Source organism: Nerophis lumbriciformis, linkage group LG01, assembly GCF_033978685.3.
Source record: "Nerophis lumbriciformis linkage group LG01, RoL_Nlum_v2.1, whole genome shotgun sequence".
NCBI lineage: Eukaryota > Metazoa > Chordata > Actinopteri > Syngnathiformes > Syngnathidae > Nerophis > Nerophis lumbriciformis.
Genome location: NC_084548.2, coordinates 23,338,392 through 23,364,474, shown reverse-complemented (window position 1 = coordinate 23,364,474; position 26,083 = coordinate 23,338,392). Strand labels below are relative to the sequence as shown.

General features: G+C 39.8%; 1 protein-coding gene across 7 annotated transcripts; it reads left to right on the top strand.

Annotated features, from left to right (window-relative positions):
• The first annotated feature begins 213 nt into the window (after positions 1–213).
• hsf2bp (heat shock transcription factor 2 binding protein) lies at positions 214–25,569 on the top strand. 7 transcript variants are annotated; one of them, XM_061977451.1, is made up of 9 exons: positions 214–275; positions 15,618–15,753; positions 21,272–21,375; positions 21,864–22,013; positions 22,094–22,229; positions 22,312–22,423; positions 24,373–24,476; positions 24,713–24,924; positions 25,117–25,563. In XM_061977451.1, the coding sequence occupies exons 2-9, from the start codon at positions 15,672–15,674 to the stop codon at positions 25,144–25,146; spliced, it is 930 nt and encodes a 309-aa protein (XP_061833435.1). In that variant the 5' UTR covers positions 214–275; positions 15,618–15,671; the 3' UTR covers positions 25,147–25,563. The 7 variants fall into 7 exon arrangements, with proteins under 7 accessions (XP_061833435.1, XP_061833407.1, XP_061833416.1 ...); XM_061977423.1 differs by having other exon boundaries at positions 232–464; positions 25,117–25,562; XM_061977432.1 differs by having other exon boundaries at positions 232–464; positions 24,713–24,912; positions 25,117–25,560.
• The last annotated feature ends 514 nt before the right edge of the window (positions 25,570–26,083 follow it).

Genomic DNA, 26,083 nt, shown 5'->3' with positions numbered 1-26,083 from the left:
TGATAAATGTATGTACACAGTAATATTTCATTTTACTGCAATCTCTGTTCAACCTGGTTTACTTTTTTTTTTTTTTTTTTTTTTTTTTTTTTTTTTTTTTACAATTGCTTAACTTATCATTTTTTAAATGTACATGTATAATACGGGGACGGGGGAACTATCTGCCGGTTGTTATTTTGGCAATTCTGTCTGCTTTGTCGAGAGTCGTTTCCTACGGAAATGAAACCGGAAGAAGATACATCTCGCATCACCGGTCTAAAATATATTAAAAAAAGGTCCGTGCATAGTTTTGGTGGTTTTTACATTGTTTTAACTACAATAATAATCAACCATATTTTAATTTTTACTTATGTTGTACTGTATTCATTTAGAGTTAGAATAAACGACCAGCAAACAAATTAACCTAGCAAAACATGTCTGCGTCAGTTCGCGGGACGTCCCGACATTTGTGTCATGGAGCTAAGGTAAAAACACTAAACACTTCTGCTCGTCAATCTAAACGGTTCCCCCCCACCCCTTTGTACACATACATTTTCCCTATCACAATTCTATGAGTTCTTTTGTTGGTGCTTATATGATATTTTTGAAATATGAATGGTTTAATATTATGGTTGTGGTTTAAGTTTCTTTCGAACGTGCATTTAGCTACAGTTAGGATACAGCACATATTTCACATATTTTCATTCCTTTTTAGAACGTGTCCGAAAAGGAGTAGGACGTAGCAAAGCTTATTTAATCCTTACCCTATTCCAATTCATAGCAACTAACATATGTGTTCACTCTCAGTTCTCATACTGTAGTTATCATAAAGAAATGGCTAAAGGGGAACTGCCCTTTTTTGGAATTTTGCCTATGTTCACAATCATTATGAGAGACAAGGACACACGTCTTTTTTTTTTTTTTTTTTACATGTATACACTACAAGATGCGGCTAATGGGAGTCACCGTTGTAGCTTTCAAAGTCCCCTAAAACGACCTCAAAACCCCCCATCAACGTTGTACATACACACTGCAAGTCTATATATAATGTAGTAACAGACTTGTTCATAAAAATATGTAATACTTACACTACCGTTTTTTGGTCTATTTATGCAAAGCCGTAACTAATTCTTTGGCGCATTTATTTCCTTTTCCATAGCAGCGCACTTCCGACTTCCTGCAACAAATGTGTTCCTACTCCTGGAATCAAACGCAATTGTATTTTCTAATCATGGCAGACTTGGTAATAAACAACAAAAACAACTATTTTTGGACAAATGAGGATTCACAACCTTATCTTTTTGGAACAAAATATACGGAGGATGAACTTCTGCTTATGGAAGCGAGCACAAAGAAGAGGCCCAAATGCTGGAACAGACAGAAGTCAAGAGAGTGCGACATGGTCACGCTGCAAATCTGGAACTTTGAGCCAAGCTATGCCGAATTAATGGATTGCTTACCAAAATCAACTGGAAACATCCCCAGCCAGCTAGACCAAACGGACAACTGTCCATCGATTTAGTCACTATACTATTGATCATGATACATGCAGCACATTACCGTAAACTACAGTGGATACGCTGTCAAGCTAGCTATGTACAAACAAAACATGAAATGTGGGCTAATACTCTACAGATACTGTATTATGATTGTTCATGTTTTTCAGTGAGTACAATTGGTGTTCTATCGCAGTGTTGTGCATTACAAACTCAAACGTGTTTCGTGCTGATGTAGAAGCTAGCTTATCTCTTGCCGCAGTTAGCTCTTACAGCTAATACCGTAGCACGCCGATGTGTTAGTACGCTAGAAAAAGAGTTCCTGGGTGTTCGCGCTTACAATAACAATGTTGCTACAGCTTGGCTATTATACAGGTTACCGAACTTAAATAAAGTATTGTTGTCATTTTTGAATGCATTTTTAAAGTGATTTAGAGGTTGAATGGATTGCTTCCATTAGCTTCATCGCTGGCCACCTACAACGAGCGGATGTCTATGTTAGAATGCGGGAAAAAAACAAAACGTTTTTCTACTTGTTTCTCATAAGGATTGTTAACTATAGGCACAATTTCAAAAAAAGTGCAGGTCCACTTTAAGTCAGGTATGATTCACATAATAAGATGAATAGGATTATCTAATTGTCAATAAGGTTCAAGATGTTTATCAGAATAATTTTTCTCTGTATTTTTTAAACACTTTCAGTTTGATAAATTCTTAAAGACCTACTGAAATGCGATTTTCTTATTTAAACGGGGATAGCAGGTCCATTCTATGTGTCATACTTGATCATTTCGCGTTATTGACATATTTTTGCTGAAAGGATTTAGTAGAGAACATCGACGATAAAGTTCGCAACTTTTGGTCGCTGATTAAAAAGCCTTGCCTGTACCGGACGTAGCAGACGAGTAGCGGGACGTCACAGGTTGTGGAGCTCCTCACATCTGCACATTGTTTACAATCATGGCCACCAGCAACGAGAGCGATTCGGACCGAGAAAGCGACGATTTCCCCATTAATTTGAGCAAGGATGAAAGATTCGTGGATGAGGAAAGTGAGAGTGAAGGACTAGAGGGCAGTGGGAGCGATTCAGATAGGGAAGATGCTGTGAGAGGTGGGTGGGACCTGATATTCAGCTGGGAATGACTAAAACAGTAAATAAACACAAGACATATATATACTCTATTAGCCACCACAACCAGGCTTATATTTAAAATGCCACAAATTAATACCGCATAACAAACACCTCCCCCCTTCCGTCCATATAACCCGCCAATACAAATCAAACACCTGCACAACACACTCAATCCCACAGCCCAAAGTAACGTTCACCTCCCCAAAGTTCATACAGCACATATATTTCCCCAACGTCTCCAAAGTTACGTACGTGACATGCACATAGCGGCACGCACGTATGGGCAAGCGATCAAATGTTTGGAAGCCGCAGCTGCCTGCGTACTCACGGTACCGTGTCTGCGTATCCAACTCAAAGTCCTCCTGGTTAGAGTCTCTGTTGTCCCAGTTCTCCACAGGCCAATGGTAAAGCTTGACTGACATCTTCCGGGAATGTAAACAATGAAACACCGGCTGTGTTATCCGGCACACCAGTCAAGGGGTGCATTCTACGGCGGGGGTGCGTTATCCAGCACAACACCTGCCGCAATACACCACTCCCCACCTACAGCTTTCTTCTTTGCTGTCTCCATTGTTCATTGAACAAATTGCAAAAGATTCACCAACACAGATGTCCAGAATACTGTGGAATTTTGCGATGAAAACAGACGACTTAATAGCTGGCCACCATGCTGTCCCAAAATGTCCTCCACAATCCGTGACGTCACGCGCTGACGTCATCATACCGAGACGTTTTCAGCAGGATATTTCGCGCAAAATTTAAAATTGCACTTTAGTAAGCTAACCCGGCCGTAGTGGCATGTGTTGCAATGTTAAGATTTCATCATTGATATATAAACTATCAGACTGCAACAAAATTGACAGCAACATATATGTATGTCTGTGTAGATCAAAAGACCCAGTAAGCAAGGGTAGTAATGCTGGACTGACAGTGCTGTGCTCAGGCTACACAGCATGTCATGTTTTTGATTGTTTGTTTCTTTGATTTGGAGGGTGTTGTGCCCTGCGTTATCCTTTGCCATCACTTTCTCCGTTGTGATGGCTGGAGTGTAGGGTTTTGTCGATCTCTGTCTGGGGGCTTTGCTGGCGAGCGGGACCAGTTGTTTTGTTGTGTATCTTACAGGGTTCATTCTGACAATCACTATAGAGATGTGCTCATCGATTGGGCCACTGACCAGTATCCGAAGATTTTTGTGAAAAAGTATGTGAGACAAATTAATACCAGCTGAGGACCGCGTTCAGAAATTGTGTTGGGAAGATAAAATTAATTGCGTTCATCATCATGTCTTCTTTGATAAATACAAAGAGATTATTGTGTGCAGACAAATAGTTTTTAAAGAGTAAAAAATTAATCTTAGTTTCAACTGTCTCTTCAGCCTTCCTGGTGTGATGTCACCTCTCCAAAATCAGCTGGCTGTGGTTTGGCCTCCCACATCTCTTATTACATATAATCCATTTGTGTTGGGAGGATGTTTCGACATGGAGGACATGATTGAGGCTCGTCGGGATGCGCTGTTGTCAGACAAGGTGCTTGACTTGTAATTGCGCGACGGTGGCCGGTCGAATCCCGCAGTCAGTCCCAGTAAAACCCCAGAGGTGTAGTTTTCCTCTCAAAAAAGGAAATTATCTTTCCGCAGGTTCATATATAGAAACTTTGTCACAACTTTTACTTCCTCTTCAGCGGGGGTGCCCATTAAGTCGACCGTTTCAACTGTCACACCCTCCTCGATTGCGGAGGGTGTGACAGTTGATCGCCAGCCAGGTATTACAAAAATAGACCTACAAATTAACGTTCATCAATCTTCACTATGACGTGACTTTATTGACATTCACGGCACCCGAGGATCTTGTGAGATGACGCTGGCTGCTGCGAATTTGGTGTGATGAACAAAAAAAAAACGCTTAAACACTTAAACAGACTCTTGCGTAGGGCTGGGCGATATGGCCTTTTTTTAATATTGCGATATTTTAAGGCCATATCGCGATACACGATATATACTGTATCTCGATATTTTGCCTTAGCCTTAAATAAACACTTGATGCATATAATCACAGCAGTATGATGATTCTATGTGTCTACATTAAAACATTCTTCTTCATACTGCATTAATATATGCTCGTTTTAAACTTTCATGCAGAGAAGGAAATCACAACAAAAAAAAATCACTATTTTTTTCATACGGTGTTGATCTGGAAATGTTTGCCTCGGCATTTTGATGGTGTGGGCGTGTGGCACCGAGCGGAGATGTTGACGTGCGGAGTAAGCACTGTTCATTCTCTAGCTAGTGTGTGTGTGACAATCATTGGTACTTTAACTTTAACAGGTGACTTTTCAAATGATGCTACATATTAGCAGTAATGCTACTTTTTATAGCAACGCTTTCGCCCCAGACTTGACAAATTACGGTTGGCTGTTCGACATATTCCCACTTGGAGTCAAACCACCGCCAGACGATGGACCCCCTGCTGTTTTTTGGGGGAATTTATTATTCCTTCATTTGTTACCAGATTCGCACCTTCTTTCGCTCGTATTACCGCTAGCATCACAGCTAACGTTAGCCATGCTGCTACCTCTCTGCTCAGCGAGGGCGTATACGAATGTGACGTATGTGACGTGTGTAAGAAGGTGCGCTTGAGAAGGAGACACAGGAAAGAGCGAGTAGAGCATGTAGTTTAATGCCCGCAGCTAAAAGCAACTGCGTGAGAACGCATACTCGAATATCACAATATAGTCATTTTCTATATCGCACAGAGACCAACCCGCGATATATCGCGCATATCGATATATCGCCCAGCCCTACTCTCGCGCCGTGCCTACTGTCAAAAGCCTAAAGACCGACCGCACAGCTCCTGTCTCTTTACAATTAAAGTGCTGCTCCAAAATAAGCTAACAAAATAAGAGTCTCACAAAGCTAACGCACACAAACTAGCAAGCTACGGAGTTTGCCGTTAATGTATTTCTTGTAAAGTCTATAAAAACGAGTATGGAAGCTGGACAAATGCGATGCCAAAAGCCAACCATTTTCATGTGGTATTGGACAAAAAGGAGGACAATTTTTCTCCTCCACAATGTAAATTCGAAAATGTGGAAGTTATCAGCAATACTGTGAATCCTGTCTGATTCCAATCAATGCAAGTCATCAGAATTAGAGTTGGGGGAAATAATCGATTTTTAGATTAATCGCAATTTGGACATGGCCGGTTTTAAAATCGATTAGTAAACGTCAATAATCGATTCATTCATTGTAAATAATGTAATGCAGACAGTTTTTCTAAAATTTGGCTGACTGCAGCGAGCCACCTCACTGAGAGATCTGACCAGCTCCTTTATTATAGTTTATCTTATGTTGCAGTTTTGCACACATTTAATACAAAATAATACATGTGATGGGAATTCATTTAACTGTTTCTTACTTCAAATGCGCTGTTTTTAAATGTTGCAAGTGATAAACCCTTATTTAATTAAACGAAAAAAAAAGTAAAACTGCATCAATATACATAAATTAATGATGCATGATGCATCAATAATAGATTTGTAATCAAATTGTAGCTCCTGAATAGTAACCGTAATCGAATCATGAGGTTCCTAAAGATTTCCACCTCCAGACCTTACTGGGACGGCTGAGGAGTGTGATCCCACGATAGTTGGAACACACCCTCCGGTTCCCCTTCTTAAAGAGAGGAACCACCACCCCGGTCTGCCAATCCAGAGGTACCGCCCCCGATGTCCACGCGATGTTGCAGAGTCTTGTCAACCAAGACAGCCCCACAGCATCCAGAGCCTTAAGGAACTCCGGACGGATCTCATCCACCCCCGGGGCCTTGCCACCGAGGAGCTTTTTAACTACCTCGGCAACCTCAGCCCCAGAAATAGGAGAGCCCACCACAGATTCCCCAGGCACTGCTTCCTCATAGGAAGACGTGTTGGTAGGATTGAGGAGGTCTTCGAAGTATTCCCCCCACCGATCCACAACATCCACAGTCGAGGTCAGCAGAACACCATCCCCACCATACACGGTGTTGACATTGCACTGCTTCCCCTTCCTGAGGCGGAGAATGGTGGTCCAGAATCGCTTCGAAGCCATCTGGAAGTCGTTTCCCATGGCTTCCCCGAACTCCTCTCATGTCCGAGTTTTTGCCTCCGCGACCGCTGAAGCCGCACACCACTTGGCCTGTCGGTACCTGTCTGCTGCCTCCGGAGTCCTATGAGCCAAAAGAACTCGATAGGACTCTTTCTTCAGTTTGACGGCATCCCTCACCGCTTGTGTCCACCAGCTGGTTCTAGGATTACCGCCACGACAGGCACCAACCACCTTGCGGCCACAGCTCCAATCGACCGCCTCGACAATAGAGGTACGGAACATTGTCCACTCGGACTCAATGTCCAGCGCCTCCCTCGTGACATGTTCAAAGTTCTTCCGGAGGTGGGAATTGAAACTCTCTCTGACAAGAGACTCTGCTAGGCGTTCCCAGCAGACCCTCACAATGCGTTTGGACCTGCCAGGTCTGTCCGGCATCCTCCCCCACCATCGCAACCTACTCACCACCAGGTGGTGATCGGTAGAAATCTCCGCCCCTCTCTTCACCCGAGTGTCCAAAACTTGAGACCGCAAATCCGAACTACAAAGTCGATCATGGAACTGCGGCCGAGGGTGTCCTGGTGCCAAGTGCACACATGGACACCCTTATGTTTGAACATGGTGTTCGTTATGGACAATCTGTGACGAGCACAAAAGTCCAATAACAAAACACCACTGGGGTTCAGATCCAGGCGGTCTTTCTTCCTAATCACGCCTCTCCAGGTTTCACTGTCGTTGCCAACATGAGCGTTGAAGTCCCCCTGTAGAACGAGGGAATCACCCTGGGGAGCACTCTCAAGTACTCCCTCGAGTGAATCCAAAAAGGGTGGGTACTCTGAGCTGCCGCTTGGCGCGTAGGCGCAAACAACAGTCAGGACCCGTTCCCCCACCCGAAGGCGCAGGGAAGCTACCCTCTCGTCCACTGGGTTGAACTCCAACGTGCATTTGGTGCATTTGCAAACAGCTAAAATTATGTACAAAGCAAACTATAACCTGCTACCCAAGAATGTACAACAATTCTTCTTAACAAAAGAGGAGAAGTATAACTTTAGAAATAAATCTAATTTAAAACATTTGTTTGCACGTGCAACACTTGAAACATTTAGCGTATCAGTATGTAGAATTAAATAATGGAATGGATTAAGAAAATAAATTAAACAATGTACTAATATGATTCAATTTAAGAGACTGTTCAAACTACAAGTGTTTACAAAGAAGAAGAAATATGATTAACGTCATGAACTTTTAAAAAATACAGTTTTATCCATCTCATTAAGTGAATCATAACTGATTTAATTACTTATGAGAAAAACTGATGTATTTAGAACACATTGATGTAATTGTGTACAAATTGAGAACATCAAAATACATTTCATCCAATCAACCAACCAACATTCAATCATACCACAGTAAGGATGTGTGTTTGTACATTGTGTTATATCACCAAGCGTAATATCCAGCTGAGAAAACATTGTTCATCCCGATAGTTGATAAAGCCGACATTAGCGTCATCCCTGACAACTGTTCGATCGGGGGTTGTTATTTTGACCTTTATAAACATCGATGTACGCCGGCAGTTCTTGAAGCTGAATACACCGAAGGCCCCCGGGCCGGATGGTGTCTCCCCCTCCACTCTCAGACACTGTGCGGATCAGCTGGCTCCTGGCTTCACTGACATTTTTAACACCTTTTTTAGAGCTATGCCGCGTGCCGTCCTGCTTTAAGACCTCCACCATTGTCCCTGTCCCCAAGAAAGCACGGATCAAAGGACTTAAGGACTACAGGCCGGTTGCGCTGACGTCTGTGGTCATGAAGTCCTTTGAGCGCTTGGTTCTTCCCCACCTCAAGGACATCACCGCTCCCCTCCTGGACCCACTGCAGTTCACCTACAGACCCAACAGGTCTGTGGATGATGCAGTGAACCTGGCCCTCCACTTCATCCTGGAGCATCTGGACTCCCCAGGAACCTACGCGAGGATCCTGTTTGTGGACTTCAGCTCTGCCTTCAACACCATCCTCCCTGGACTGCTACAAGACAAGCTCTACCAGCTCAGCGTGCCCGACTCTCTCAGTTGGATCAATGACTTCCTGACAGACCGAAGACAGCACGCGCGGCTGGGGAAGATTGTCTCGGACAGTCGAACCACGAACACTGGTACTCCTCAGGGCTGTGTACTTTCCCCCTGGCTCTTCTCCCTGTATACAAACTGCTGCACCTCCAGTCACCAGTCTGTAAAACTGCTCAAGTTTGCGGATGACACTACCCTCATCGGGCTCATCTCGGATGGCGATGAGACCGCCTACAGGAGAGAGGTGGACCGGCTGTTGTCCTGGTGCAGCCTCAACAACCTGGAGCTGAACGCCCAGAAAACAGTGGAAAGTCACAGCCCCACCATCCCCTCTCACCCTGATTGACTCTCCCACCCCCGTCTCCATTGTGGACTGCTTCCGTTTCTTGGGCACCACCATCACCCAAGACCTCAAGTGGGAGCCGACCATCAGCTCCCTCATCAAGAAGGCCCGGCAGAGGATATACTTCCTGCGGCAGCTGAGGAAACTTAAGGTGCCGACCGAGATGCTGGAGCAGTTTTACTCAGCCATCATCAAGTCCATCCTGACCTCCTCCATCACCGTGTGGTTCCCCGGCGCAACAGTCCAGGATAAGCATCGACTGCAGCGCATGGTACGTGCTGCTGAGAAGGTGATTGGCTGCAAGCTCCCATCCCTCCAGGACTTGTTCTCCTCCAGGACCAGGAGGCGTGTGGGTCGGATCACAGCTGACTCTTCTCATCCTGGACACAAACTATTCTCCCCTCTCTCCTCAGGCAGGAGACTACGGTCCATCCAGACCCACACCTCCCGCCACCTGAACAGTTTTTTCCCCTCGGCCATCATGCACATGAACAATAACTCCTAACAGTAGCTCCTTTGAATTCCTTCTAAGTCTATAACAAGATCTGATAGCTCAGTTACAGCTCTTGTTATTACCAAATCTGTGTTATATGTGTTTTATGTTGCACGATTGCACCAACAAAAATTCCTAGTTTGTGAACCCGTTCTCAAACAATGGCAATAAAAACTATTCTAATCTATTCTGAAGAAGGTGTTATTAAGATCAAGATACGTTTCGCTTAAACCACTAATTGCGAATAGTATCGGTCCCGAATCACGTATAGAATAGAATAGAAAGTACTTTATTGATCCCTGGGGGAAATTCAGCACCACAGTTAGCCCACAATAGACAATAAATACTATGTGAATATTCACATGTGAATAATATAAATATATTATACATATATTCTACATTTAAGTGCAGTCAAGAAGGAACATATGCATTATAGAGTCTGATGGCTGTCGGTATGAAGGACCTCCTGTGTCGTTCCGTGTTGCATTTTGGGAGTCTGAGCCTTCCACTGAACGTGCTCATTCTCTCCGCCAGGTCCAAGTGTAGTGGGTGGGAGGTGTTGTCCATAATGGCTAGGAGTTTTGCTAGACTTCTCCTTTCTTACACCACCGCCAGAGAGTCTAGCTCCACTCCCACCTGGTTACTGCAGTTACTACGTTATAGCAGAAACATATTTTTATGTGGAAGTCTGTGTGAGTGGCACTGTGAACAGGTCCAACTCTGTTTTAATACATTCTGCTGATCTGTTGTGTAGCAGACCCATTTCTACCTTTGTTAGAATATTCCTTTTGCAGACACTCTCCGAGTTCCTTTGAGGTCTTTCTCCTTTTGATGCATTTTCTTCTCTTGTCAGGCTTTTTACGCTTCTTTGTTTGACTACGGCAGAGGTGCCCATTACGTCGATCGCGAGCTACCAGTCGATCGTGGAGGGTGTGTAAGTCCATCGCCAGCCAGGCATTGAAAAAATAAACCTAAAAATTAGCGATCATCAATCTTCACTATGATGTGACATTCAAGGCACACAAAGATCTTGTGAGATGACGCTGGCTGCTGCAAGCTCAGTGTGAAGGAAAAAAAGACCGGTAGGAAGGCGAGAAACACTTTTTATTTCAACAGTACCTCGCGCCGTACCTGCCGTCAAAAGCCTAAAGACTGACCGCACAGTTCCTGTCTTCACAATAAAAGTGCTGCTCCATCCTGCCTGCGCTAACAAAATAAGAGTCTTAGAAAGCTAACGCACAAAAGCTAGCTAGCTACTTTTTTTTTATCAAAGGTAGCACCATTCTGAACAAATTACAGAATATCCCACCCAATCCATGCCTAACTTCTGTTGAAACACCTGAAAATTAATTTAATTTACTGCCCGTCTGATTTAGATATTAATTGACATAAATAGCTTGATCCCTGACATATGGTGAACCAGACACATTGGCTTTTACTGGCTTAAAGTGTCATTTGACAACAACTTTTCCGTATTCAAAGAATATGGGTTGATCCTGATCGTCTTTCTGAGCAATACTAATGTCATAAATAGTATTCTTGGAGAGATGTACGTAATTGGGTCGATCAAAGTATAGAGTGGCAATGCGACCGGTGTCCGATGTGGTATTTGTACACCTCAGCAATCTGACACTAGGATCCTCTGTTAGCTGGTAGTCTACAATGTCAGAGTATACGTAAATATTACAAGAACCGGCATGAATATCAGCTGGATGTGGTACATATTGTTTTACACCTGATAGGCATTGTAACTGTTCTGAGGGTTGAAACCCCTCAATACACATAATTTGTTGATTTTACGTAAACATATCCTGAACATTGTTGTATCCGAACTGTATTGGGCTACTTAATTTACTTTCTCGAAACCTATCATAAATGATCTACAATTCCTTGTAGAGAATTTCTTGTATATCTTGATAATGTCCATTTGGGAGCATAAATTGTTCAATGGTATGCCTATCAAACAACATACTGTTATGGGTTTCATCCTGTTTTGAAAAAGATGTGCGTGGGAATTGAATCCAACCTGATATGGTTGATTTAGGGTGATTGGGGTATGTAATTTTGTTATATAATTCCATATCTTTTTGTAGGATACACATCATGACATGCATTGCTCGGCAGAGTGACGTAAAAATCTTTGTGATCCATGTTGCCATTATTAATTTGGAATTGTCTAGTCTAGTATGCCTTGCTTTTTTGTCAAAGGCATAGATTAAGGGATGGCTGAGCGGACGTGTTTGGAAGATACATGTATTGAACTTTTCCTAACCACTTTACATGGAGCATGTGCTTGCGACCTTTTTTTTTATATTTCTGGGAAAGTTCTTGCGTGAATTTGCATGTAACGTGTAGACATCTTGTTTAAGTAAAAAATGTTTTTCTTCTGAGTATTTTGGATGTGTAGAATCTTTTACAGTTTAACAAAGTTGATTCACCCTTCCGAGGCCTTCCGGGTGAGCAGGATTATAGTACAAATTTCTTAAGGTGTGTTCCACTATGTGATGATGACGAAAATCAATGAAATTTGATGTTGTGATGTGTTTATTGAAAAATTATCATTGGTGAAAAAAGAGAGAGAGAAAGAGAGAGAGACAGCGACAGAGAACCATCAGAGAACAATAAGATGTAGTTTTTTATCCACATGTGTTGTGATGCGATTATTTTCCTACATGTCTGGTATGTGAGCATGCTACCCTGTAAATCCTACTTGTCTTCATCGTTCGGCACACACATTCTCCATAAGATCAAACACGATAGCTTCGGCAGCTCCGAGAGCTCTCTCTGTGCTTACATTACTGCAGCATGGTTCAGCATATGAAAGATGATGGAGCGCATCTTTTAAGGCTAGTGTAAAAATCCTCTCAATTATAGCCTGGTAGTGAGTGTTGAAGATCACACCACCATGTTCAGTCACACATGTATGTTGGAGCTGACTGGGATGACTAGTGATGCAACCATTACAATTTGAATGTGACGCTTCCCACGCAGCGTGATTCAGGCATTTTTTCAATAATACTCGGAAGAGCTTGATGATGTCGGCACGGAATTTTGTTTCGCTTTCAGGCTTTTCAACGGGTGTCACATCAGAATAATGGAGCAGATGTATGTAGGTAGGCACATAGGCTGGTTCGTTGTTGGTATAGTCCCAGTTTGTGGACACTATGCCTTGGCACCCTTCCTCAGATGTCTTGTTAGTGTTCTCGGTAATGGGGATTCCTGTAACAAAAATAAGTAGGATTATAAATAATACATTCCTAGAAAATAGGAATGAAGAGTCTTAGGATGAGTATGTGTAGAATATACCTGATATTTTGTATAGTTACAAATTTATTTGGCAGCATGGCAACATCAGACAGATTTTGGTGATGATATAACAAATGGATGAGACAATGAGATGATCTATAGCCCCAAACACTGGTCTTTTACAATCCCATGTGTTGACACGTGGAGCTGCTAATGAGCACTTTTTACAGACATTATCTATTCGGCCTCTAAAAAAACCCCATTGTTTTTCCATAGTGTAAGAATATGATTTTAATCAGTTGTGATATTTTATTTGCAGATATAAAACAGTCCCACCATGTTACAGATATGTCTTCCTCTTCTACTTCTTATTTTTCTTGAATAATGTCTCCTGATGAATTGAAACACGATGGATGATCTCATAGCGAAGGATGGTCCGTTTTCTGATAACTGGGCCTTATCAGAATCCTACAACACAGAGCTGATAATGTTCCTACCAGCCCACAGGCCAGAAAAAGCATAGGCATTTGAGGGAACCCCTCAAAACCTGTGGATACACCAGCTGGTCGTTTGTGAAAAGTGCCCGTATGGCCTGTATCAACAGACCCTGGACCCCGTACTCCTGGAGCACCCCCCACAGGACAACGCGAGGGACACAATCAAAGGCCATTCCAAATCCACAAAACAAATGTGGACTGGTTGAGCAGACTCCCATGCCCACTCCAGTACCCTAGCGAGGGTATACTGTAAATCTGGTCCTGTGTTCCACGACAAGGACGAAAACCACATTGTTCCTCCTGAATCCAAGGCTCGACTCACGACCAGACTCTCCTCTCAAGGCACCCTTGAATAGATTTTCCCCGGCAGGCTGAGAAGTGTGATCCCTCTATAATTGGAACACACCCTCCGGTCCCCTTTCTTGAAAAGGGGGACCACCTCCCCGGTCTGCCAATCCAGAGGTACCGCCTCAGACTTCCACGCTATGTTGAAGAGATGTGTCAGCCACGACAGTCCCACAACATCCAGAGCCTTGAGGTATTCGGGGCGAACCTCGTCCTCTCCTGGGGCCTTGCCACTGGGCAGTTTTTTGATCACCTCAGCAACTTTGGCTCAAGTGATGAACATGTCCGCGTTTGTGACCTCAGACTCTGCCTCCTCTACACAGGGTGTGTCTGTAGGATTAAGGAGATCCTAAAAGTATTCCTTCCACCGCCCAACTATATCCCCAGTAGTGGTCAGCAGGTTTCCGCCCCCACTATACACAGTGTGAACAGGGCACTGCTTCCCCTTCCTGAGGTGTCTGATGGTTTGCCAGAATCTCTTTGAGGCCGACCGAAAATCTTGCTCCATGGTCTCACCGAACTCCTCCCATGCCCGCCACCGCTCACTTGGCTTGTCGGTACCTGTCAGCTGCTTTGGGGGTCCCACAAGCGAGCCATGCTCGGTAGGATTCCTTCTTCATATACAGTACAGGCCAAACGTTTGGACACACCTTCTCATTCAATGCGTATTCTTTATTTTCATGACTATTTACATTGTAGATTGTCACTGAAGGCATCAAAACTATGAATGAACACATGTGGAGTTATGTACTTAATAAAAAAAGGTGAAATAACTGAAAACATGTTTTATATTCTAGTTTCTTCAAAATAGCCACCATTTGCTCTGATTAATTTTTTGCATATTCTTGGCATTGTCTCAATGAGCTTCAGGAGGTAGTCACCTGAAATGGTTTTCACTTCACAGGTATGCTTGAAGCTTATCGAGAGAATGCTAAGAGTGTGCAAGGCAGTAGTCAGAGCAAAGGGTGGCTATTCTGAAGAAACTAGAATATAAAGCATCCATCCATCCATCCATTTTCTATCGCTTGTTCCTTTCGGGGTCGTGTTGGAGCCTATCTTAGCTGCACATAGGCGGAAGAAACATGTTTTCAGGTATTCCACCTTTTTTTGTTAAGTACATAACTCCACATGTGTTCATTCATAGATTTACACTATTTACATCTGCAATGTAAATAGTCATGAAAATAAAGAAAACGCATTGAATGAGGAGAAGGTGTGTCCAAACCTTTGGCCTGCACTGTTTATGAAGAAGGAATCTTACCGAGCATAGCGATTTTATATATATATATATATATATATATATATATATATATATATATATATATATATATATATATATATATATATATATATATATGTATATATGCACATATATATATATACATATATACATATATACATATATATATATATATATATATATGGATGTATATATGGATGTATATATATATATATATATATATATATATATATATATATATATATATATATATATATATATATATATATATATATATATATATATATATGGATGCATGCATGCATGCTTTGGAGCCCCTGCCTCAAAAGTAAAAATGTTTACCTTGGTGCCCTAAAATATGAGCCTTCCTTTAAGGCAACACTTGCCTTGACCTCAAAAAGTTAAAGAGACCTGGTGCTGTATAATAATATATCTCAATAATAATGACTAATTTTATTGTTAGATTACCCAGTATGCTAGCCGTGACTCCTGATAGCCAAAAGCTGTATTGCATTTATTTACTGGGTAGATATGGCGCTTCCTGTACCGACTGGGAAATATGTACCAAACAGAAGGTTCCGCACCAAAAGATTCAGATAAGACATGTAGGCCTTCTATACTCCCCTAGTAACTCCATATGCCCTCCTGATATTTTTTCTGATTTCCCACTGATGTATTGTATTTTCTTCTTCTCCACAGGATGGTTTTGTTAAAGTGAGAAAAAGAGACTTAGAAAAGTTAACTACAGAGGTCATGCAGCTGAGGGAGTTCCTGCCCAGAGTTGTGAATGGGATGATGATTGACATACTTCACAAAACTCAAGCACAAAAAACAGGTCAGCTTTCTGAACTTAAACAATCAACCTTTGTACAAATTAAGGCCATGTCTACAAGAACACGGATACTTTAAAACGATTTCCATCTACACAAGTGTAGTTTCATAGTAGTCTCTGTCTACGTGCAAATGCATACACCCGCTGTCATGCATACACCCGCTGTCATGCACATTTCGTCAGGAAAAGCCTCAAGGGCATAACGCCTCTGCCGGGACTTCCGGTCAGGGTAGGCAGGTGAGGCACAGCCTCACTTGTCATGATGGAGAAAAAAATAAACAAAAAGCTGAATAATAACCATAAAATAAATATTAGTATTTGTTCATTAAATGCATGTTATAAATGTATTTATATATGAATAAAATCGCAGTTTAACATTGACTTGAGTAAAAATCATTACATTTGCACACAAACCATTAATGGGTCTTCAGCGTGTGTTGCCACTTCACCTCATTACTTGTGTGTGTGGAAGAGAAAGAAAAAGCTGGCATGGCTTACTGCTGGTCTGCTTGCAGAATGTCGCTAAAATATTGTTTGCACTATGCATTTCTAGTTTGGGCGTTACAGCCTGTTAAATGTTTTTAATGTAAGTGTGACATCATTATTCTTGATAATCGGACACTAAAATAGAGAAAAGAGATGCTGGAGGCTTAGGTCCTCCAATGCCAAAGCATTTCAAATTACAATAGTAAGCAAGCAGTATTCTGACTCGCCACACTGGGAGAAGTGGGGGCGATCCAGCTAGCAGACGCAATGTAAGCCAGCATCTATTTCACACAACTTTATTTATAACAAACATGGCATTTGTAACGCAGGAAGCCAGCGTTTGTGTTTTTTTGTCAGATCCAAAAGTGTTGTTTTACTGATTTAAATTAAATGGAATGAAATGACTGAATGAATGTGTAAATACATAGGATGATATATTTTCAAGATCAAATACTTCTCTAAACTGGACTTTAAGACAAAATGAATGTGGTCATACCAAGTACGTTTTCATGGTGGATAGATAGTAGGATACACAGAGTGAGACGTCTTTTTCCCCTGTTTGATCCGAGAGCCGAACAAACGCGAGGCACAACAATTCTGATTAACGAACATGTCTGACACTTAAATCCCGGTGACGGCGGAGAGAAAAAAAATAACTGTTGCGGTTATTTATCGCACTAATTAAAACCTTGTTGTCAATTTGATGGCGATTAATCGTACAGCCCTACTCACAAGGACCAGAGGCATATGAACAATTAACACACCCCTGTGTGTGCAATTACATCAATGCATATAAAAGCACAGGCAAAGTAGTTCAAAAACACCTTGAATTATCTGGCATTACAGCCAGGTATATTAAATTACCATACAAGGCAGCTGAACAGGCGGGAATTAAAGCGCAATTTAAAGCAACAGCCGTTTTTCCTAATGTAATCGGAGCTATCAACTGCACATATATTGCTCGCCATCATATGACGAATATGTATATGTCAACAAAAACATTTTAATTCTATCAATGTGCAGATAGTGATGTAACAATAAACGGTATAATGATAAACCGCGTAAAAATTCCAGACGGTTAGTAATACCGTTTAAATTTTAAATGACCGAAAAACCATTATTTATTAATGCATTTTAGGCAACACTGCTTACTTCCTGAATACTGAAGCGCATCAGCGTCAGCGCATGACCACTAGAGCCGTTCGACTCGCGAAACATGGCGGCAACTTCAAAGACTTTGCTTTGAAAATGTTCCCTTCGAGCTAACGGAGCCGATCGCTTTGTTTCAATTCATCAGAAAAATATTAGATGTTGCAGTTTTATTTTGAACCTGCAACTAGCGTCCTTCCGTCAGCTGCTGGTACTGAGAGTTACCATGCAGCAGGTGATGTGTCAGTAACATTGCAAAACTTGTTTACAAAGTCTGTATTTTGTTTACTGTGATGGTCACTCATCCTTTATTTCATTGCTAACTTTGTAAGTGTTCCAATAACATAAATACTAGCTAAAATGTTTTCACAAAACGCTTGCTGAGTTGTTGGTGAGGCACAAAGATTGTGTTAGATGTGCAAGGTATCACTCCTGTGTATTTTTGTTGGCCAAACTGTTGCACTGAAGTACATGGTTGTTGTTGAATAACAAAGCTTGTTTATTTGACTTTATCTTCATTAGCCAAACTGCTTTGTGATTTATATCGATATCAAAAAGTAAACACCATGTTTTTTACATTACTTGTGTTTTTTTTCATTCCACAAAGTAATTACTTTAAAAAACATTCATGTGACACAGCATTTTGTTAATGTTTTATGGTGTGTAATTAATGTCTGTACGACATATTTCTGGTCAAACTCTCAACGGATCTGTCCAGATACAGCATGTACATGTATACACTTTAGTACATGTAAATGTATGTACATGACTTGAAAAAATACCTCTCTCTATGAAAATGTAAAAATAGAGACAAAGGCATCATGTAATAAAAAAGCTGACACGCTGATACTATTAATGAACAAAAACACAAATATTTGTCTTTAAATATATAGATAACGTTTATCTAGAGCATTTTTATTAGATATTACACATTACACTGTGGCGTCGCGTTCACACCCCAACACTGTTTTACCTAACATAGTGAATAATCCTGATTAATAAACATGATTTCAAAATTGTAAAAAAGTATTTTAATTGTTCTTTTGCCCATAATCATGCAGTCATATGTGTAAGACTAGACCTCATATATGAACACTATTTTTATCTGTCTGTAAGTGCAGTTACGTACGTCTTATGTCCATAAGGTGCCATCTTGCGAAATGTTCACATCTATTTGTATTTATTTATAGTATTATTTTGTTTCTGCCATATTACTTTGTTTATAATGCTTATAATGTGTTGTTTTCATATGCACATTCAACGTTATACCTGAGATACATATATACATTTTGAATGTGTTGTTTGTGGGTTAAAAAAAACAAAAAAAAACTTGGTTAAAGGATTTCATTATAAGTAGTTTTTTTTTTTTTTTTTAATGAGCAGATTTAAAATTACCTCGATAATAATGATATCTTTGGTCACAATAATCGTGATAAGAATTTTTCATACCGTGACATCCCTATGTGCAGATTATATGTGATGCACTAATGCAATGAAGCAACATTGTAGCTAGGGGTGTGGGATTCTCACGTTGTGCGATTCAGAATCGATTCTCATTTTTAAAAAATCTATTTTTTTTTCTTTCATTCTTTCTTTTTTATTTTTTTATTATTCTTTTTTTTTTTTTTTTTTTTTTTTTATTAATCAATCCAACAAAACAATACACATCAATACCATAACAATGCAATCCAATTCCAAAACCAAACCCGACCCAGCAACACAAAGAACTGCAATAAACAGCGCAATTGAGAGGAGACACACACGACACAGAACAAACCAAAAGTAGTGAAACAAAAATTAATATTATCAACAACAGTATCAATATTAGTTACAATTTCAACATAGCAGTGATTAAAAATCCCTCATTGACATTATCATTAGACATTTATTAAAAAAATGAACAATAGTGTCACAGTGGCTTACACTTGAATCGCATCTCATAAGCTTGACAACACACTGTGTCCAATATTTTCACAAAGATAAAATAAGTCATATTTTTGGTTCATTTAACAGTTAAAACAAATTTACATTATTGCAATCAGTTGATAAAACATTGTCCTTTACAATTATAAAAGCTTTTTACAAAAATCTACTACTCTGCTTGCATGTCAGCAGACTGTGGTAGATCGTGCTGAAATCCTATGTATTGAATGAATAGAGAATCGTTTTGAATCGGGAAAATATCGTTTTTGAATCGAGAATCGCGTTCAATCGAAAAAAATCTATTTTGAATCAAATCGTGACCCCAAGAATCGATATTGAATCGAATTGTGGGACACCCAAAGATTTGCAGCCCTAATTGTAGCTGCGGTGATAGTTGTTGTACACGATAGAGCCACTGGATGGCACTCTAAGATCATGTGTGTGGGTGACTGCTTTAGTACATATATAGCGAAGAACAAACCACCAGGTGTATGTCAATAGCTGATGTCCTACCTGACCGCATTAAATACGTTTTTGTGAATAATCAAATCGTTGTCATGCATATGTTTTTACGGGAAACATAACATGGTAACAGAATGTGGCCTGGTTCAAGGTGTGATTCTTAAATTCTAAGTAACAGCATGATTGGGAACAACTTTGTGCAAATTGTACTCATATTAAACATGTCTGTATGAAGTGTTAAATACTAAACCACACCTTGCGCATGCACTCCTGCACTAACGTGCAACAAGAGTGGAATAGAGTAAATGTTTCCACTCCAGGAAGAAGCACTTCCAACTCATTGTTGGTGAAATTCTTCTATTTTGCTATCTTGCTCATTATCTTTGTGTTTTTGACTGTGCCGAGTGGTATTTCAGGCACATGGCTAATATAAATAAAATGTGCGTATTTAAATAAGCAAAGACATGGAGTGACAAGCCACTCCAACATGTGCGTTCAATTCCAAGTTGACTTGAATGTACAAAAAAAAATGTGCTTGGATTAATGTGTGCACGCTTTTATACATGTGAATTATTTTGTGCGTACAACACTTTCCGGATTTAAGCGTACACTATCGAATTTAACCACGGCAACTGCGGCAAGTCATTTGCCGTAATGCCCTAAAAAAATGACTCGCATTTGTGGCAAGAACATGCAGTGAACATGCACCCTGTTGTTCTGAATTTATATGGAGGATTTTGTAATTCTCTTAGTGACCTATTTGTTTAATTAGCAACATTTTTGCAACACTCTTTAATAAACTTAAATTAGCCAAAGACATGCACCTGGGGATAAGTTGATTGGCAACACTAAATTGGCCCTAGTGTGTGGATGTGAGTGTGAATGTTGTCTGTCTATCTGTGTTGGCCCTGCGATGAGGTGGCGACTTGTCCAGGGTGTACCCCGCCTTCCGCCCGATTGTAGCTGAGATAGGCTCCAGCGCCCCCCGCGACCCCAAAGGGAATAAGCGGTAGAAAATGGATGGATGGATGGATAGTCTTTTTTTCCCCAACTTTAAATCTGATTATAAATCTGATAAAAGGTCAGGACAGGACTGTGCTCAGTTTTCTTGTTCAAGGTCATTTAACTTATTTTAAATATCCATCCATCCATTTTCTACCGCTTATTCCCTTCGGGATCGCGGGGGGTGCTGGAGCCAATCTCAGCTACAATCGGGCGGAAATATTTTTTATTAAAATTATATTTATTTACTAACTCAACTTACTTATTTTAATATGCAATTGTGCTGTAATTGATGTACAGAATAAGTAATTAATATAATAGATGTTTACAAAAAATTATTTTAGAACTAATTTCATTGTGCATTTGTACATTTTATTTCCTCTGTATGTGAATGCCACCGATGCGGTGGAATGGCTTGTATACAGTAAACTAATGTTGAATTCAAAAATATTTTCTTAGTCTTCTTTCATTATTTCTTTGCATGTGTGTCTGTGTGTAGTGAAAGAGCATCTTACACAGGAACCGGAACTTCTGCGTCAGGAGTGTCTTCATCTTCAGTCCAGACTGGATGCGGTACAAACTGAATGTCAAAAGGAGAGACAGGTTTGACGAAGTGACTAATACTTAATTTAATTTTTATGACAAATATAGTATATCTAGTCTCAGGATTGTTTTTAGCTGAACTGTAACGTATACGTTACAGACACATTAACCACTTAAGTCATCTTTAGTTGTGTTTGACACTGATGCATTTTTTGTACTTTTAATGTGCAGTGGTGTTCAATTTAGTTGCCTAGTTGTGGCCATGTATTTGTGTTGATTTATTAGCTTCACATACATGTATTTTACTGTTTGTCCTAACCACTAACAAACAGAAGTATATTACTTACTCTTATCTTAGTAAAGGCAGATTTTGAACATACCTCTCATGAAAGATTCTATTGTAAAGAAGTGATAAAGTGTGATGTGAATTATTGCAGAACATTACGATTGATGTGTGAACCTCTACTTGTATCGTATTAATGAAATAATATTATTGGTTAACAACACTTTTGATAAGTTAAGGTCCCCTGTATTGTCTGTGTCTGTAGGAGAAATGTCTGTTGCGTGATCAGCTGTGGCAGAGCCAAGCCGAGGTGCAGCAGCAGGCCGACTTCTGCTCCAGTCTGGGTTCTGTAGCCTGCAGTCTGCTGTGGAACTGCTCTACAAGGGAGGACACAGTTAGACTGTGGCTGACTGAAGTGAGTATTGCCTGTTGTGTGTTACTGTGATGTGGTATGCATATTGTGTATCCAATGTGTGTGAAATGCTTGTGGTGTAGGGAAACCTGCAGGCCTTTCTGTCGGTAGCGACTCAGACTCTGGAGAGCTTTGTTAGGACTCTGGATGAAGCAGCAAAGAGTTCACCTGAAGACCACAACACCCAGTTTGTTTTGGCGCTAGCTGGAACAATTACTAGTAAGAAGAGCTTGCTTTTTTGTAGTTCAGTTATTCACTATAAGCAATAAACTTGTAACTAATCTTGTTTCTCGCCAATCAGACATTGCGGCTGTAACCTGTGGACGGGAATTCCTTCTCGCACATGATCTGTTGAACACCCTGATAAAACTGTTAGAACTAATGAAGCCCAATGTCTTCCCAAAACTGAAAGTGTACGTATGCTGCCCAACACATTACTATTACATGTAATAATTGAATTTTAACCGTTTGGAAATTATATAGAGCAGATACTTTTAGAGTACCCAAACACATTGTGAACGCAGCATTTCAATAAATAAAATAATAAATAAAACATTTTTTTTTCTTTTTTATGAAATAGGTCATAACCCAAAATGTTCATAGTTGCGTGTGTGTCCACGAGAACAAAGACATCATTTTTATTCAATCGCTAAATTGAAAAAAGTTTAAAAAAAATGACATGTCAAAATTATTAGCCCTCTGATAATTCAATTTAAAATTCAACTAACTCACTTTATTCATCTGTTAAGAACTTTGGGTGTAAAGCAGTGTTAAGTTAGTTTACAGAACATAAAAAAGGCACAATAACAAACGTCAATTCCACACACACACAAACACAAACAGGCTACATGGCACCAATATCATAGACAACACATAAATAATAAATCTGTTAGATAGCTAAAAATTTCAAGAATTTGACATCAATGATACAATGAAATACAATAGGTCTATATAGCTAAAACACCTGGAGTTAATAATACAAAAAATATCCAATAATTCATAAATTAAAAAAAAAAAGATAACATATGCCAACTATGAATTACTGTTCATGAGTCTAAATGAGGTGGATACCAAGCTGGACATTGCTTTCTTAGTCATGACTGAAAGAGACCTGTACCTGCAATCTGAGGGAATGGTGAGGTAGTGTGGAATGTATGAGTACTGTCATTGGCTAATTGCAGTCTGTTAAAATATTTTCAAGACCATCTAAATTGCTTGGCCTCTGAGCATGCACCCTAACCTTCAGCTCTCTCTACAGATTTTCTGTAGGATTGAGATATGGGCTTTGAAAATATCAACATAGTTGTTTTTTTAAATGGTCGCATTCACGCGAACAATGTTTCCTCTACCTGAATAGAATAGAACAGAATAAAATAGAATATTATTCCTTTATTGTCATTGTCATCATAGTTAACAACAAAATTAAGTGCCATACATTAGTGCAATACAAATACAAACAGTCATTAGTCAAAGTTCAGTATTTGCAAAAACAGAAACATTTGGTTCACAGAACTTATGGAGAAATTTGGCAGAATTTAAACAGTTCACTGCGATAGGAATAAAAACTGTTTTTCAGTCTGATCGTTTTATTGCTCTACACCACATATTTGATGTGGTCCGCCGCATCATTTTATGTGGTTCGCCGCATTATTTGATGTGGTACGCCACATCATTTTATGTGGTATGCCGCATTAATTTATTTAGCCCACCATGTCATTGTATTTGATATGCAGCGTTATTTTATGTGGCCTGCTGCATTATTTAGTGGCTTGAAAAAAAAGCCTGGGAATAATGAAGCACGTTTTGAACAAATGCATTTATTGTTATTTCAATTTTGACAAATATGTACTGCTGTACTGTATACTTTGGTATTATCTGATTCTGCAACAACACTGTGGTTCAGTGTTAATTAAATGCTCAGATGTGGTTCAAATGAAATTGAATATGCAGGTGTGTTTTTAAAGCTTAAACTTACATGGGGGCTAATAATTCTGGCAATGTCAGATTTCACCCTCTTGAAAATCCATTTTACATTAAAAATGTACCAGAAAGAGGCCATTTCAATGGATAATGGTTTACTTTAAAGACTGATATAAATATTGCAAACATTGTAAGAAATGAATAAAAAATATTAAAAGGGTCTTAGGGGGCTAATCATTTTAAGCAATATGATAACCACTATTAATTTTGATTAAATTGGAACCCTCAAAATAAATGTTTGTAAGTTTACTTCCTTACAAAGATATGAACGGCATAGTGTGAATGTTTTATTCGCAGTCTTCACAATAACACATTTAAAGATTCAATTTTTAAAAGTTGTGTTTTTACATTCTGCATGCTAAATGCTGGTGTTTTGCTGCAGGTTGGTTCTAATGGCTCTTTATAATGCCAGTATCAGTGTGACTGGGCTGAAGTGCATGAGTAACAACCCAGTACTGCTGCCTCTTATTCGGACTCTTCTTGAAGGTAAAGCAGAAAATATGAAACACACTGGACACATGCACCAAAACTACAACTTATACAGACTAGTTTTAAACTAAATGCCGTACTTTTTTCAAATTGATTAATTTTTTTATTCATTAATGAAATCTACGTTGAGACTCTAGATCTTGCCGCACATAACATGTAAAGCCACTGGAGGACGCTGTCACCTCACAAAATATTGTGTCTTACCATCGTCTCCCAAACTGCTTGGTCCACAGACAGATCCTGGGAGGTGTGCCTCCACTCTCTGCGTCTATTACAGTCGCTGCTGATGGAAGATGGAGTGCACAACCGTCTGGGCGCTGCTGTAATGGAGTCAGACCTTCAGGCCCGTGTTACCCGACTTACCTGCAGTGTCGAGCCGAGTCTGAGACTGATAGCGCAACAGACCTTGGACGACATCCAGGTACTCAAACAGGTATCAATGATGGTAATACATTTGAAATATCTTAACACCGTACATTATTGAATAATGATTTGGTTCAAAGATAGTTTGATTGCAATTTAGGTGTTTAAAACACAATAACCAGAGCCCCAAAAACCATCAGACCACAATTTTTATTAATTCAACCTCACCGCAAATCGCACATGTTGAATGGCATACAACTTTGTGTGCTTTCAGGGTCGAGGATGTAAACAGAACAACCTGTGACATGCCTCAGTCGTTTCCAATCCTTTGAAATGTGTTATTTGTTCTGGTGTACTTATACATACTTGAGCAGTTAGATGTTTAACTATTTATGTTTAGTCATAAATGCTGTTTTTGTTTAAAGAACGAGAACTGTTTGACTTATGTGTCAGTTTTATGAAAATAATTGTATTAAAAGTTCTGTGAAAAGAACAGTTGCCCACTTTCAATATGTTTCAATAAAATGTGGTTCTTAGTTCCTGTGTACATAATTCAGTGCAATTACACTTACATTATTTATAATTAAAGGTATATACTATTACACATGTGTCAAACTCAAGGCCCGGGGGCCAGATTTGGCCCACCATATCATTTAATGCAGCCCGCGAAAGCCCTGAAATAATGAGTCAATAAAGCATTTTATCATTTACTAAATGTAATCTTTTCATTGTGACAGACAGAAATACATGTATTGCATGCTATGGAGTATATTTTAAACTTGATTATCTAAAATGCAACAAATATAATACTATCATTAATTTCAAACTTTTTAAAATTAAAACAAAATAAATATCTGCTTGAGTTATATCAAAGCAAGTTATTCATCAAATTGTACACTGCAGAAATGACAATAGATTTTTACAGTAAAAAGAACTGGCAGCTCAGTTGCCAGGATTTTACAGTAAAAAAATATATAGTACCGCTATAGTGCTGTTAAAACCATCATACTTTTTACGGTGAAGTTGTGGCGACGCAGCAGTTTTTTACAGTGTGTGTAATACAAATATAATAATCAAATGCACAGCAATTATTTTATAACATCATGAGGTGAATTCTTATACATTTATATTAATCAATTATATATAGCTACAAGCGGCCCTCTTAGGGCAGCAATACCTGCGATGCGTCCCTCAGTGTAACCGTGTTCGACACCCCTGTACTATTAGATACTGTATTACAG

What these genes read in the sequence shown, in the direction of transcription:
- hsf2bp (XM_061977423.1), top strand. Translation starts at nt 414, where the DNA reads ATGTCTGCGTCAGTTCGCGGGACGTCCCGACATTTGTGTCATGGAGCT. An exon ending in AATGTCAAAAGGAGAGACAG is followed by an intron (nt 21,376 to 21,863) that starts GTTTGACGAAGT and finishes CTGTGTCTGTAG; the next exon opens with GAGAAATGTCTGTTGCGTGA. An exon ending in TATTCGGACTCTTCTTGAAG is followed by an intron (nt 24,477 to 24,712) that starts GTAAAGCAGAAA and finishes CTTGGTCCACAG; the next exon opens with ACAGATCCTGGGAGGTGTGC.